General features: G+C 38.3%; 2 protein-coding genes across 2 annotated transcripts; one reads left to right on the forward strand and one right to left on the reverse strand.

Annotated features, from left to right (window-relative positions):
- The first annotated feature begins 1,177 nt into the window (after nucleotides 1-1,177).
- Nucleotides 1,178-5,337, forward strand: LOC146609466 (uncharacterized). Its single transcript, XM_085346187.1, has 2 exons — nucleotides 1,178-1,375; nucleotides 5,050-5,337. The coding sequence occupies exons 1-2, from the start codon at nucleotides 1,178-1,180 to the stop codon at nucleotides 5,335-5,337; spliced, it is 486 nt and encodes a 161-aa protein (XP_085202313.1).
- A 2,939-nt stretch (nucleotides 5,338-8,276) lies between these two features.
- Nucleotides 8,277-8,823, reverse strand: LOC146609467 (alanine and arginine rich domain containing protein). Its single transcript, XM_085345898.1, has 2 exons — nucleotides 8,599-8,823; nucleotides 8,277-8,399 (listed from the first exon to the last, which is right to left on the reverse strand). The coding sequence occupies exons 1-2, from the start codon at nucleotides 8,821-8,823 to the stop codon at nucleotides 8,277-8,279; spliced, it is 348 nt and encodes a 115-aa protein (XP_085202024.1).
- Between the last annotated feature and the right edge of the window lie 7,040 nt (nucleotides 8,824-15,863).

Below are 15,863 nucleotides of genomic sequence, written 5' to 3' on the forward strand. Positions count from 1 at the left end.
AAAAAATAAAAAAAACAAAGGAGGTCTGAAGGGGGGCAATACTTTTTAACAGCACTTCTATGTGCAAGAGTACAGCAACATGATTGGTTCACACCATCTCTGCTGTTAGAAATGATTGTCCCATAGGGATACCAAAACCATGACGCTTACCCCAGTTTTAAATCGATCTTACATTCAACCGCCGACAGGCTGAGACAAAGTGCCTTTTGCAGAAATATAATTGAGAGTTTCACCCAATGCAGTGTGTGACGTTAAAACACTTACATCAGCTCTTCTCATTCCTTTTGAAAGCAGTAGTGGGAACATGACACACTTGCACAATGAGACTTGAAGACTTTTTTAACTCCTTTTGAGAGGGGTGACGTTTGCTTTCTTAAACAAGTCTAAAAGTGGAGTCAGTTTAACTCTAAAAATAGTGTGTTGGGGCTATTTTGGTCGATGCAGGCTCCGTACAGCCGGCCTGTGTTTGGTTTACCAAAGCGTGTGAATAGATGAGGAGTGGGTTGCCAGGGGCTACAGAGTGAAGGGAAAATGGCATGAGAAGGGTTAGTTACACATGGCTGTTCACACTGTTCTTTAGATCCTGACCCTGACGTAGGCCACTCAGGGCAGTGAGCTCCACGTACACCATAGGACTTAATGTTTATGCCTCTGTCAGCATCATCACCTTCCATCATCTTTTAACAGACCAAAACTCACTGAAGCTGTGTGAGTTTACACAACAGGACCCTTGTGTCATCTTCAAGACAACCACCGGGCTAATTCCCTCATCTCCTTCCTAATGATCTCTGTGTTTGTGTGTCTGATTTAAAAAAAAAACAAAAACAAAACAAAAAACCAAACCGCTCCACATCAGGCATCCGGACAATTCACTGACGTCATACCAGCTCAGTGACATTCGCCAGACCAGTGCTACCAGTTCACTCTGCCAAGCAGTTGGGGGCTAATGTTTGCAAAACAGACGGCAAGAAAAAGGAGGAGAGCAGAGGGAGGGAGGAAGGAGCATGTTTGAAAGATGAGAACGGGAGAGAGAGAGAGCTCCTCTTAAGTCCTCCGAGCTGGCAGGGCTCATAACAGAAGACGAGGCTGTTTGCAGCTGCATTACGGCCGAAAACAGGCAAGACGCAGCAGAGGGTGTAGAAGAGACTCCGGTTAGAAGAACTATCACTGACCTAACATGATGGAGGTGGTCCTAACAAGACTGCGGGACTTCTCCTGCAAGACCTCCACCTTTGATGACTGCAAGGGAGCACAAGAGAGCACAAGCAGGGACCCTGAGGCCAGAACCAACCATGTCAAGGAAGGGTGCACATCTGGTGGAGAAGCAAGCAAACTGGACATAGAGAGTGCACTGGCCTGGCTGCGAAGGGAACTGGTAAGACTGGGACTCTGATCGAGCCTGTAAGGGAAACGGTGTATCCCTAATAAATTTTGTCTTGCTATACGTATATAACACCTGCAGATTCCTGTTTCCTGTTACAACTATATTAAAGCCCTCTTTAGTTTTATTGTGGCAGCTCATGTTAGAGTTGTACAAAACTATGCGTTCTGGGAATAGGGGGTGTTTATTTACACAATAAAGATTTAAAAAATATTATTTGTCTGTACTAAAAGCTGCATGCAAAAAAATATAATCTTGTGCATGTAAAATGAAATTTAAAACACTTTCAGAACTTTGGGTCAGTGCGATTCAAAGTTCTGTGTAAGTCAGAGTCAATCATTGTTGATGAAGAAATAACTATTTCGTATATAATTTCCTTAAATCTAGTAAAATGTTGCAGTACAATAGTACAATGTTGTTGTAGTAAATGTTCTAGTTAAACAAATTGATTTTGTTGGACTTGCTTAATCTGCTGACCAAATTCATGAATTTATTTAGCAGTTTTAGCCAAATGATGGAATATGACAAACATTACTGAGTTAGTTCACTAAGATTAGAAATCTTGTCCCATAGTTTTGCATTTTTCTTTTTCAGACAGTCAGAGTGGCCACTGTTCAGCAAATATTTCATAGATAGGGCCACATTGGCTATATTGCTTCAGGAAACAGTCTAAATACTTCCTTCACCACTGATGTGTGTTATTTTCTGATCTGCACAGGTAAGAGTAGACTTTGAAATTTCGGGGTTAAAATGACCCTTTTATTTCCAAAGTGAATTGTGAAATGAGTTGAATTCAACAGATAAACAAAGCATGAATTATTGTTTTGAAAGCATTTTATTTTTCTAAATTCAAACTGAGGTGAATATAAAATATCAATTTTGCTCATTTACTAAATAGCAACAAAATCTATGACCTGTAAATTCTTCTGCGTGGCCCTTTTGTGACGTCTGTGGGAAGTCTAAAAACATTTTTATTGTCTGTTGTGATAAAGATCAAGTCATTTGTCCCACCATCAGAACGACTTCTATGGTCAGCCCTGATGTTTTTGTGTGTGAGGCCCAAGTTATTGCCTTCTTTGTTCCTCCGGCTCCATGTAAGTCATGTTCTTACAACGTCACTCCCTTTTAAACCACCGTCACCATGCAAAGAGGCTGTGTGTGCATGTGCTTGTGTGTCTGCGAGTGCAAGGCTCATTGTCACGGCTTGATTTATCGCTTGGCATTTATTGCGACTGCTCGTCATGGTAACCGAGTGTCCTGAGCACACAGAGAAGAAAACAGTCTGAGCGGGAGCCGGACAGAAGAGCAACAAGGAGAAACAGAGACATCCTGGAAACAGGCCTCAGAGGAGCAGCAGTGAATGAGATCCTTAAATTGTCTGTTTCACCTTCCTTCAGATAGTTTAAGGGAGGTGCTCAGGCTAAAACCTTTAACCTTTAAATTCCAGAAATAATCCTCAAGTCTATTTATTAGATGATGTCAAGCTTTTGGCTCACATTGCATTTTTTTTTTATGAGCAGGACGAGCTTTGCATGTAAAAATACAAAATTAGACAGTCTCCGTTTTTTTGTCGCACTTTTGCCTCCTTAAATAAAATAAATTCAGATTTTCAGAGTTTTCTGTTTATTTATACATATGGTAACACTTCATAATACAGTCAATGACAAAGTATGTAATTCTCCTGTTATCAAATAGAATTTTATGTGTTTTATTTAAAATGACAATGTAATTATATTTACCTGCAAATACTTAAAGATAACCAATACAATAAAGGGGAAACAAATCAGGTTTTTACAGGAAATGCAGAAAAAGCTATAATGTAAATAAATTACACATTAATTATAAATAAATAAAAGTAGTGAATAAATCATTTTAAGTGGTGTAGAATTTATGGTAATTTTACAGAAAAGCAAACAATTTCCCCGTCTCACATCGTAAATATACTTTATACACCATGGCCAGGCCATATTATGGAGTGGATTCATCTTGCCTGTTTACTTTTTTTTGTTTTGTTTTGTTTTGTTCCATTACTCAACTGTCCTTTTATCAATTTAGAAAAAATAAGTACCATCAAAAATTGCAGGCTTATGTGACCTTATCGTGATGGGGTCAAGTCAACTTAATGTTCTTTTCTTTTACAATCACTATTCAAAGAAGACTTTTAAAAGGACCTCCTTTCCTTTAAAATACCTGGAAGCCAAGGTCAAGCCACTCCATAGTGCAATCCGCGGCCATGAAAAGTACAGTGTACTTAATCATTTGTGTTTCCTTTCTTGTAAAATACATGAAGTTATGCAATACTTGAAATTACTTGCGCATTACTTAAAATGACTTATAGAGTACTTGAATTTGTTTACAGTACAATTATTGTAAAACCTGGCTTTTTACCCTCTTTTTAGTGTACTTACCTTTAAGTATTATAGGCAAATATAATCACATTGCAATTTTGAATAGAGCACATCTGTAGATGTGATTATTTAATGCATACAACAATCCAAAGATCTTTATTCACTCTGGAAAATTTTTTGCTTCTACTCATCTTAAGGTTGATTTGTGGCTTTTCTAGAGCTTTTGATCAAAATGCATTAGGGGGAGAAAACAACTAAACTAAAGTCGAACTAGACTAATAAATTGTTTTCTATGTTATTTACTTCATTAGTTTCTAAACTTAACATCTTGTTTAAATCGCCTAAGGAGATTTTTTTTATCCGTCTCATCAATATTTTATAACGATTTATTAACTTTCTTTTAGCCTCATTCAAAGTAATCTTTATCATAACCTTATATTTAAAGACATTTGAATTTACAATATGATCATTTCCCCCAACCCATAGCTGTTCCACTTTTTGTGTTCATGAGATGAATTTAATGATACGGATGCCTCTATGGTATTATTCTCCCACACTTAAACGAAGATAATTAAGGATAGAAAAAAGAAGGAAAATGAAACAGACACACCAAAGACAGAAGATGCATTAAGTATCGCTTATAATTCACAAGCAAAATGTGATAAAATATCACCAAAAAGTCCCAAAGCTTTGTGCTGAGGCTGAGGTTTTTTTTTTTCTGTGGTTAGCATACTCCCTGGAAAAAAAAAAACTCATCTACAGACAGAAGCTGATTTGAGAAGCCTCTACATTATTTGAAAAGGACTAGTGTTTGTCATAATGAGGTGAAGCCCAAGATGGCTTGATCTCAAAGAAGAAAAAAAGAAAATCACGGTTTTCTCTTAATTAAGTGTTGACAAAGGAAATACAACCAGAATCTTTTATGCACCGCCTCAGCCTCAGTTTGAGCCTGGTGCTGTAATTAACCGAGAAAAGAAATGCAGATCGGCCCGCATTCCTGAGTGCTTTGCACAGACTTGGACACTAGATGGAATTCTGAATATCTTATTTTACAATGCCAGTAGTTGGACAGCCTCTCATAAAAAAAGGAAAAGAAAGGGAATGACAGAAAGATCCATTTGCATTTGAAAGAGGGCAACACTCAAATGAAATGGCTTACGGTTTCAAAGCGAGCACAACCTGCTCAGCTTCATCGAGATGGAAAGAAACTCTCTGAAGTTCACTTCACAATTCTTTCATTCACAGTTTGGTATTTGGTCCTATTTGTCTGTTTGCTCTGTGCTTCTGTGAAATCTAAACAGATGTGTCCTCCGTGTGTAGATGGAGATGCGTTCTCAGGATCAAGCCCTGATTCGACAGCTGATGGAGCTTCACTCGGGCATCCAGGAGCTCAAGCAGGAGCTGTATGAGGAGGAGCAAGAGGAGGAGACGTATGAGGAAGAAGAGGAGGGGAGCTACTGGGACTCTGAGAGTGAACAAGGAAGCGGCAGTCTCTACTCCAGCTCAGTGGAGGGGGGCTTTTCCATTTCCTGCCTAAAGATGCCTCAGCAGCTTTATTCGGGCACTTTATCGAGGAGGATGTTCTGCAGGAGAAGCTCTGTGCCTTAAAAAGTCAGACAAATTTTTCAAAAATGTGCCTTTTAAGGCAGTTAACATAGACAAGGTGGAGTACGGTGACCCCATTTTCCACCGCTTCACTTAAGAAAAAACAAAGCTTAAAGTCATTTTAACTTACGGCTGCATACAAATTAGCCAACAATGTCATGGCTTATACTTTATTTTTATTTTCATAACACGAATATGACATTGTAAATGAAAAAAGGCACCTTAGACAAAAACAAATGTTTTTTTGTTTTTTTGCAAAACAGGCTAATTAGTAGTTGTGGGGCACAACAGCCATGTTTTTTTTTATTTACTTGTTTGTTTTTAGTGTCAAAACGTTGAGTATATCCATAAAAATACATGCTGGTGAGCAGTGTTGGTCAAGTTACTTGAAAAAAGTAATCAGTAACTAATTACTGATTACTCCCCCAAAAAGTAATCCCGTTACTTTACTGATTACTTATTTTCAAAAGTAATTAATTACTTAGTTACTTAGTTACTTTTTAAAAACACGATTTACAACCTGAAGAGGTGATAAAGTGATAGATCTTTCAGCCCAATTCTACTTTTTCTACATAATCCATCATACAAAATGTAATCAAATGGAAAAGTCTCTTTTTAAAACTTGTTTTATCAGTTTTAATCTTTTAACTTTATGCATCAAGCAAAACATTTAATTATATGCAACATTCTCTGACTTGAATAAATTAGTTTAACATTTAAACCTATTTTCTACACATTCCAGCACATAAAATAAAATATTTTTTGTGTTTTCACTCACTCTTTCAAACAGATGCAAGTAAAACACAGCAGAAAATAAATAAAGTCAAAGACTCAGCGGTCCTTTTGCTCTATTTTCACCTGTAAAGCAGGAGCAGGGTAGGCGGAGGGTTACCCTGGTGCAGGTGTGCTGCGGTCAGTTGAAGAATCCGCGCGAGTGTCTCTCTGAGTTTCCCATTACGTCGTAGCTACTCGGTGCTTGCTCGGAAGTTTAGGGTTTTTTTTCGCTGTAAAAAGAAGTTTTCTTCCCACGCACGATGGACGCTAATGTTTTTGTCACTTTTTATGGAATCAAACTCAAAGTAAGGTCAGTACTTCCACACTTTAAACGCTGCACGCTCATACTCTCTCCCGCACTCGATATATTATCCATTGTTGATCTGCACACAGCTGCTGTCACCAACGTCGCACTTGCTTACGTCACTGTCATGAGACATTCTCGCAAAAAAAATCACGGTTTTAGTAACGCAGTAACGCAGTAACGCAGCGTTCCTACGGGAAAGTAACGGTAATCTAATTACCGATTTTGCAATAGTAATCCCTTACTTTACTCGTTACTTGAAAAAAGTAATCAGATTACAGTAACGCGTTACAAGTAACGCGTTACTGCCCATCTCTGCTGGTGAGTTATAACACAAGTCATCCACCTTCCAGCTCGATTAATATTCATAATAAACACGTGTTTGTTTGATTTTTCTGTACCAAGACGTAAGCTGGGAGTTTTTACATTGGAGTCTAACAGGATGAACTACTTTTGGAGTCACCCTCAAGTGGCCATTAGAGGAACTGCTGTTTTTGACAGTTCTGTTTTGCCTATATTTTTCAGCCATGAATAAATTATCATTTTATTTGCATATTACTTTTCAAAATAAACGTCACAAAGTGCTTGACAACAAAAAGGATAGAACATCAAAACAAAAACAAAACAAAAGACAGCAAATGGAGTTTAAAAAGATGAGTTTTTAGCTGTATTTTAAGTCCGCACATATCAGAGTCTGGAGTACACTGTCTCCTTTAATTCTCAGCCTTTTATGATGCACAGCCAGCAGGTACTGATCACATGACCCCAGGCACCTGTTGGGTTGTATGCATGTAAAAGTTTACTGGTATACTCTGGTGAGTGTCCATGCAGAGCTCTAAAAGTTAAAACAAGAATCTTAAAGTGGAGTGTGAAGTTGATGGAACTAAATTAACAGTGTGACATGTGAGAAAAGAGTACACCCAGGTTTACTGAAGTCATAGTTATGTGAGTGGTTTTCCTACAGACTACTACAGATTAAATAAAAAAATATTTTTTTAAAGAGTATGATGTAGCAGGAAAAGTAGGATTCATGATTCATGCTGTCTGGAGTATTTTATTAGCCAAACTAACCCATCAATGGCTGTAGCATCATACAGTATATACATTTCCAGTATGTATATATTGTTACTTTATATTTTAGTATCTGTATTAAACAATGACCTAAAGGCAGTCTTTTGAAGCACTGTGTTAAGCGTTTTCTCTGTCTAGACAAATATTAACATGTACTGTACAAACATGTGAACATGTCAGTAACTGAAAGCCTGAAAAGTCACTGATATTTATTCTGTCTGACCAGAAATGTAATTCAGTAGGTCAGGAGGTTGTTTTTTTTATATCTCCATGTGTTCATTGTAACTGCAGATAACTATTCTGATTTGACATATGAGTTTTTAAAATGCTCTTACATGTAGATAAAGATGGGCTTTTTTGTTCTTGTTTGGGAGTGACACTTGAATGTATTTATTAACCATTCCTGAATTTTATAGCACTTTTTAAAACAGGTACTGCAGTGGTTACAGTATGCCAGCTAAATAAAGACGCAAAGACGGTGACATTGTACATTTTATTTCTCTTACATTCACACATTTATGTCTTTTTTTTCTTTCCACTTTGTTTATCACAACTTTGTGTAAGTGCAAATTTTCTTCAAAAAAGAAAAGAGCAGGATCAAAGACAATTCAACATATTGCAACCTTCTTTTTTTTCACTGAAGGTATTTTACATGCAACTGCTAACTAAGTTCCTTTACAGTGATACAACTTATTATCATAAGCAAGTGCATTTGAATCTTTGCATCACAGTCCTTACTTTCTCCACTATTCATTCCAGTAAAAAAAAAAAAATAGACTTTTGCTGGAGCCAGTTACTGGTGGTTACCCCCTTCTACCTCCACACATCCAAAACTCTCCCTCCTTAGTCTCTGGATCTCTGTGTTGAGCCCCAGCAGTGTCTGAGCCAGCTGGAGGTCCTGGGAGCGCATTTCCAACTGCATGACAACAATGAAAGAAAATAATTAGCATAACCAAGCTACACATAAAATTACTAGTCCTTTGCTTTGATTTTTCATATGCATGAATGAACTTGGTTAAAAATAATAGATGAATAAAATACCCATGACTGTTAATACCACCTGTTGAAGGCTAAAGATAAATAGCAAACAAAGTCAGATTTTTAAGATGACCTACCAGTTCAGACCTCAGCCAGGTTATCGCTCCATCTATCTGTGCCCGCCGCAGCTCTTCGTTTGCTTGATAACTCCTGCCCACGCTGACCGGTCTGACTGTGGAACCAGAGTCCTGGAGATCTTCTCGGGACTCTCCTGTCACTCTGAAGGCATCAATTAATTTGTTCTTTATGTTCTCCAGAACCATAGTTGACAAAGTGTCCTCACTGTGACTGTCTCGATCCATGCTCGGAGGATACAGATGTGCTGGCTGCTATGATAATGTTCCTCCCAGCGCTTTCTTTGACTGACTGATAAACACTTTGTCATAAAGCTTTCGGAAATGCTGCCTGCCTCGTTGTCTTCTTTACACAACACTGCCCCCCTTTTACAGATCCTCACCAAACTGGTCTTCCTCCTTTCCTTCTGTGGACAGGGCTCTACTCCACAGGTTTGTGTGTGCCTCCTCAGCAGCTCCAATAACCTTTTTGCCTGCTTGGTGTTGAACTGGCCTGTTTTGTCATTGTTACTATGGAGAAACACCCTCCGCCTGCGTGGCCACCTCCCTCCTCCTGCTTCTCCTCCTTCTTTCGGTAACCCTTATAAGAATAGTGGAAGATCTTGGACAAAGACTATTGTTGCCTCCAAAAAGAACTGAAAAGACCCCTCCAACCGGTGCCACCACACCCTCCCCCCCCTTTCTCTACTTCTTTTTCTCTGCAAATCCTGCCCCCATACAATTCCAGTGTGAGAAATGTGCTGTGAGTGAGCTCTCATTTGGACAAAGTGCCAATGTGTAAACCTGTGTGTGTGCGCCCCCGTGTACGCCACACACAAAATCCATGAAATCCCGGTGGACTTTTTCAGTGCTTCTCCCTAAATAAGACTTGCTTGTCAGCTTAGGAGACAGACAGGTTGTGCGAGGAGCAGACACAGCCTCAGTGTTGCCTGATTCAGAGGCACAAAGGCCATCCTACGGTGAAATATAACCAGGGCCTTTGTGCCCAAGTTAAGTCCATTCCCAGTGGGGTTTGTGGGATGGTTTTTGGCAAGAGTAAGCAGTTTTTTTCTCCTGACTTCTATATTGAGATGAGACAGGGGTCCGGTGTATTTCCCAGCCTAACTTATGAGCCTGGCTGTGAAAAGTGAGAGGCCACATTTGGAGGCGACATCACTATCAGTCAGTGCTTTCAAAGTGCACAGCTTTTTCTCAAAGTAATTCTTTACTCTGACAAAAGTGTTTATGTGCGTGAAACCAAATGAGACCTTGTGATGTCAGCCACTCGGCCAAGTTCTTCTGCATGCAATCGCCATTAAATAAATGGCTTTGATTTGTAATTCACTCATAAAATGATCTGCAAAGATGGATGTGAGAGTGTCTTGAAGAACTGGATGGAGCAGATCACTTGTCAAGGCTCGTAAGGTGTGAGCTATGACTCCATTTGTGCAGAGGTCTGTGGAGCAAATGAAGGGGTTGGAAAGATTGAGTCATCAGTCTTGAAGGTCAAGGAAGCAGGGCGCATGCAGGACAGAAATGACAAGGAAAAACAAGCTGCCAAACACACAGACTGAGCCTCAGGTGGTGAAGAAAGGAGCGGCACTGATCTCTGTCTCTAATTGAGCCTTACCTCATTGAGTTTGCTTATACAAGTGGGCAGGGATTGCTCAGTAGGTAGAGTGGTGGCCCCGTGATCGGAAGGTCAGGGGTTTGATTCCCCTGAACAGCTACCCTGAGGTACCCCTGAGCAGAGGCGGAGCCAGACATTTGAAACACCCGGGGCTTAGCCCAAAGAGTAGTATGCATGTGGGATTTTTTTTTTTTTTTTTTTTTTGGGGGGGGGGGGGGGGGGTGTAGAAATGACTGAAAGATTAATAGGCTCTGTTCAAAAAAGAATGACTTCATATAGGGAAAAATATATATCACATGTGCAGGACACCTTAAACTAGTTTTTTAATTAAGCAGCAAGGCAGAACAAGGTCAGGGCTGCATCAAGACACGAGGACTAAACCCCAATTCAACCAGACCCAGAACTGATCCAGAATTAAAACAGGACTACAACAGTTCAAAATCAGGACTACTGAGGACTTAACCAAGACAGAACCAGAATCAGAACTAGATGATAGCACTAAAAATCATCATAGACCTGCACTACACTTATTTTTTAATTCTACCAAAGTACACTATTTAGATTGAGAAAAGTTTATATAATTATTCAGCCTTGTTGTGCAAACAAGCCTGCAGAACTTAATAAATACAGAATTTGAAAAATAACAAACCTAAAAAGAAACACTAGGTACGAGATACATGAGGACCTGTGATACGGTGATACTTTTGGTAAACAACCATTTGACTAAAATGTGTGTCTCACCTGCTCTTGTTCATCTGTTCTGTCCTCGTTCTCCTCTCTCTCCCTCTTTGTGCTGACAATCATCAAATATACAGTTGAAACCAGATATTTACTCTTCAGATAAAAACACTTTTTTAATTGTAACATCAAATCAGACTAAATGTTTATTTTTTTTAGATTGATAAATATAAAAACATATTTGTTAACTTTAAGAGTAAAGAGAGAAACTGTCTGTATTTCTTAATTGCAAATGGCACCAAATTGTATTCAAACTTGAGCCACACTTATGGAGCTCCACAGTTCTGTTCCTGGTGTTTTGGTTGATATCTCTTGATTTTCCCATGTCAAAGAAACAGGCTCTGTGTTTTGCCTTATATGCATCCACAGCTGTGCCACCAATTTACTCACATGGACTCTACTAACCTATCAGAAGCTTCTTCAGCTCAGAATGGAATCGTCTGGAGTTTTCTTATTAATTAACAATAAATTTAGTGTACATGTACTCCTAAATTTGATGAAAGTGATAAAAATAGCTCTGTCTCTCTTTATTCTGAAATTTAACTAATTCAAAATATATTTCAATATTTATCTAAAACAAAAATTTACTCTAAATTGATGTTGTACAGTAAAAATGTTTTATGTTTTCTCCCTAAAGTGTATGTAAATATCTGGTTACAAATGTGAATATCCTGCTGTGTACTGAAATCCCTCTTGTTTTGCATAGAAATATACTGAACAACATACAAAGCATAATATATAAAATAACATTTACCTGAGTTTTTTCTTTGAAAGAACCCTCTAATGTCCATTCTTATGTTTCAGTACATAACTGAAACCGATTTAGTCGGGGAGGGTAAGAACTGAAAATATGAAATAAACAAACGTAAGCTAAGACTCTAAAAAAAATAGCATTTGTTCGGCTTTTCATTTTGCCATTTGTTGATTCACTTGAAGAGCAAGTAACGTAATATTGGTCAAGTGATCAGTTTCATATCAATCTTTCGTGATGCACCGTCATATTTACATTACTTGTACAGTACGAATGATTTGCTTTGGTACCTGGTCAAACTTAAGCTCTCCTTAGTATGGCTGGCTCCGTCTCTCCAACAGCGCACTCACGGGCAGCAGCTGCCCCGCCCCCTCGCTCAGTCGCTTAGTGCCTGAGCTTGGATCATACCAATATCAGGGGGGGGATTCACGCACAGTCGTAAATTCCCACAGTGTGCACTATGTGCTTCGAATATTGTGTGTACTTTTTGTTTTATACAGTTGTCAGCCAGGCATCTAACTATGAAAAAATTACACTCCAAAATACCCCGGGCTTCTGACAAAACAACCCGGGCTTAAGCCCCGTAAGCCACCCCCACGCTCCGCCCCTGCCCCTGAGCAAGGTACCGTCCTTACACACTGCTCCCCGGGCGCCCAATGGCTGCCCACTGCTTCACTGAGTGAATGGGTTAAATGCAGAGAGGAATTTCCCCACAGGATCAATAAAGTACTTTTGTTCTTTCTTTCAAATGGTTGGCCAGCACAATGGCAATTCTTGGGGAATCAGAAAAATACTCCCAAAACGTTGTCTTTACCGCATTCTCACTTTCACACTGTTGTCAGATTGAGATTAGACACTTTGGTTGACAAAAGTAAGGTCATACAAACATAAACAGCTATATGTGACCATGGAAGTATATAATCTTAAAGAAATAGGTCTGCAAATTAAAGAAAATGCCTAATCAAATTTTTAGTTACTTCTAAAAATTACTCCACAGTGCCAACAAAAGCCGATAGTCAAGAAAAGCAATTTAATTCAGCCTAGCAGCAAGCAGATTATAAGCCAAGCTTTAGCCTTGAATATCTCGGATGAGCCCCCAATTGTTACAACCGTGCCTCGGGAGATGAAAACATAAAACACAACACAAACAAAACTTTTATATTTATTAAAAAAGTTAGATTAAAAGAAACAATGTGAGAGAATTTCCGCTGACTGTATCTTGTATATTAATTCAAAATAAAGATACAAGAGTTCCTCGTTCTGAACCAGGTGGCTCCACAGGATTAGTAAGTCCACATATGAAAAAATGTTTGATTACCATTTAAAAAATAGATTATTTATTATTTACTTATTGTTTATTGTTACAAAAAACTAAATCATTCATAGGGAAATAAGGTTATTTTTATGGGAAGAAAGCAGTTGGGGCAGGATTTACAGCCTGGAAGGCCCAGGGGAGCACATGTCAGCCAATTGTTCCTTAAGACTGGATGGGCTGCTTCCAGTAGTTTGGAGTAAGAATGCAACACTGAAGTTGCTGAGAGACCTGACTTGGGTTGAGATCTGCCAATAAAACCTTTGGTTAAAAGAATAAGTCCACACCTTTCTTCTTAAAAGACTGGACTATTACACACTTCCTGTGCAAGCTACAAAACACCAAAAATTTTATTTTTTTTGTGTGTGTAAAAATGTGCTAAGTATTTCAAGATGATGCTCCCAGTCAAGTTTCCCTTTGTACTTTCTTTTCATCGTATATTTGTATTGATATATTCTGTTTTAAAGGGCTAACCAGCACTACATTGATTGTATTCTGTTTAAATAAATCAAGTTAATATGTATCATTCCTGGTGCATAATCAAATAAAAGAAAATAAAAATTAAAAATACAAATACATTATGTTGTGCAACGTTTAACTACAGCATACGTTTTACTATCCACATGCAGTACATTGGCTTTTATTGCCAATCATGTTTCCTTTTAATCCATGGGATAAAACTTTTATTTGTGGAGTAATTAATATAAACAGATATCAAGAAAATAAAGAGGTGGACTATTAAATATCATTTCATTCATCAGTTAACAAAGAGGTAAAGCAGACATTGTCTAGTACAAGTGCAAAGACTAGGATTACATTTTTTTGTGAGCATTATTTATCATGATCAACCATACTAGGCAAATTCTTTTCCTCACTGATCTTGTGAGTATTCTAATTTCAGATTTAGCTTGAAGCACAAATTCCCCCACCATGGATTCAAAACACAAAAACGCCTTTATTTCGACTTGACTAGGCAGAACATTAAGTTTTAAGGATATCCATCAAAAATAGATAAATCGTTGTAATGAATTGAAAAACTTAAGTCATCCTGTGCAGACTGTTTAACTGTGATTTCACAGATGGAAAATAAGTATGATTTAAGTGTCATTTAAACACTAAGATATCTAGACAATTTTCCATAAAATTTAAATCTGAATTTTTCAGACAGCTCAAAGGAGTTGGATTTGGACCATTTCTTTTAAAAGATATGGCATTATTATTACTGAAATTATTAAAGCAAACACACTGCTTTATTGTTACTTCATTAGCTGTATTCTGCACAGTCAGGTGATCTTTTCTGCTTCTGAAAAACTGCAACATTTACAAGTAAAAATCTGCCTTAATCTTTCAGCTACTGCCTCCTGCTGGTACCTTCAGCTATTTGCAGAAAGTCACATGACAAACTTGAAAGAAAAAAGGACACACACAGAAGCTAAATCCCTGTATTTGTAAACTGATCTTAAACTAACTCTGATTCATGTGCCTGACCTGAGACAACATGTGACTAACTCATTTTCCTTTTCCCCGATATGTGTGATCGAGCATGCTGCAGCAGCCCGAGGGAGTGCAGAGCTCACATCTGCTGTCAGCTGAGCTGTCCAAGTGTCACAAGAGCAAAATTACTGCAGCCCTAACGGGACCGCTGTATGAGTGTGGAGCAAAGCAGCTCTTAATGTAACAAAGTGCTTTAAAACACAGTGAAAGAAAGAAATCATACTCTTTTTCAACATGTTGTCAGTGTAGATCATGTGTGTGTCATTCTGTCTGTAAACATGATAGCTCAGAAAGTTTTGAATGAATTCTAATAAAACATTGTAGGGTTTTATTAGTGGGATCATGTTAACAATTAGTTAAAATTAGGCAGGTAAAATTCACTGAGGACTTCAAGGCCAACTTAACGATTTATTGGTCAAAAATTGACAAAACATCTTATGAATGAGAAAATATTATTCTTACAAGTGTGATGTGCATAATTATTAACATATAGAGCATAGCTTATGAAGATTTAACATACAATGTCACATTTGAACTTTAACCTCGCCTTCAAGATCAATAAATTGCACTGATGGTTGATAATAATGATGATAATAGTTGATAATAATGCTACATAGACCAATTTAAAATGATAATGAAATGTTCACATGGGATGCTTTTCAAGTATGTTACAGTTACAGATATGTATATATGAAAACAAAAGGAGTACTTTTCTATGGCGTGGTGTGCTGGGGGAGCAGCACAGCAAAGAAGGACTCATCCAGGCTGGAGAAACTAATCAGGAAGGCGGGCTCTGTGGTCGGCATGAAGCTGGACACTCTGGTGACAGGGGCAGAGAAGAGGACCTTAAAGAAACTGATGGACATTATGAACAATGCCGGGCATCCTCTGCACACGGTCGTAAACAATCAGAGGAGCCTATTCGGCGACAGGCTGCTTCTCCCAAAGTCAAAAACCAACAGACTTAAAAACTCCTTTGTCCCACACGCCATCAAACTGTTTAACTCCTCACTGGACGGGGGAGGGAGGAGAAACAGGGGGACAAGGGAGGGCGGGAACAACTGAGCTGTAGGTGCTTTTCTACACTGTGCAATATTTGCAATATTTGTTTTTTGTTTTGTCTTTATTGCTTATATTCGACTGTGCAATAATCACTGTGCAATATACTCACTCAAATGTGCAATCCTATTTATCCATATTGTATATTCTGTATCTATATATGTGTATATGTGGTGTATTTATGCTTATATCCTTACTCTCATTCCCCTTAATGTATCTGTAAAATGCAACTTCTTTTGGTGCTTTGCTACTGGAAACTGAATTTCCCGGAGGAACCCACCCGAGGGATTAATAAAGTTTCATCT

Source organism: Diplotaxodon limnothrissa, linkage group LG22 (assembly GCF_057381915.1).
Source record: "Diplotaxodon limnothrissa isolate DT_005_m linkage group LG22, D_limnothrissa_male_GT1.1, whole genome shotgun sequence".
Lineage (NCBI taxonomy): Eukaryota > Metazoa > Chordata > Actinopteri > Cichliformes > Cichlidae > Diplotaxodon > Diplotaxodon limnothrissa.

Excerpts from the sequence above, each read along its gene's own strand:
- LOC146609467 (XM_085345898.1), bottom strand. The coding sequence starts at position 8,823 with ATGGATCGAGACAGTCACAGTGAGGACACTTTGTCAACTATGGTTCTG. Across the intron at positions 8,400-8,598 it reads CCTGGCTGAGGTCTGAACTG|TTGGAAATGCGCTCCCAGGA; the intron begins GTAGGTCATCTT and ends GTTGTCATGCAG.
- LOC146609466 (XM_085346187.1), top strand. The coding sequence starts at position 1,178 with ATGATGGAGGTGGTCCTAACAAGACTGCGGGACTTCTCCTGCAAGACC. Across the intron at positions 1,376-5,049 it reads CCTGGCTGCGAAGGGAACTG|ATGGAGATGCGTTCTCAGGA; the intron begins GTAAGACTGGGA and ends CTCCGTGTGTAG.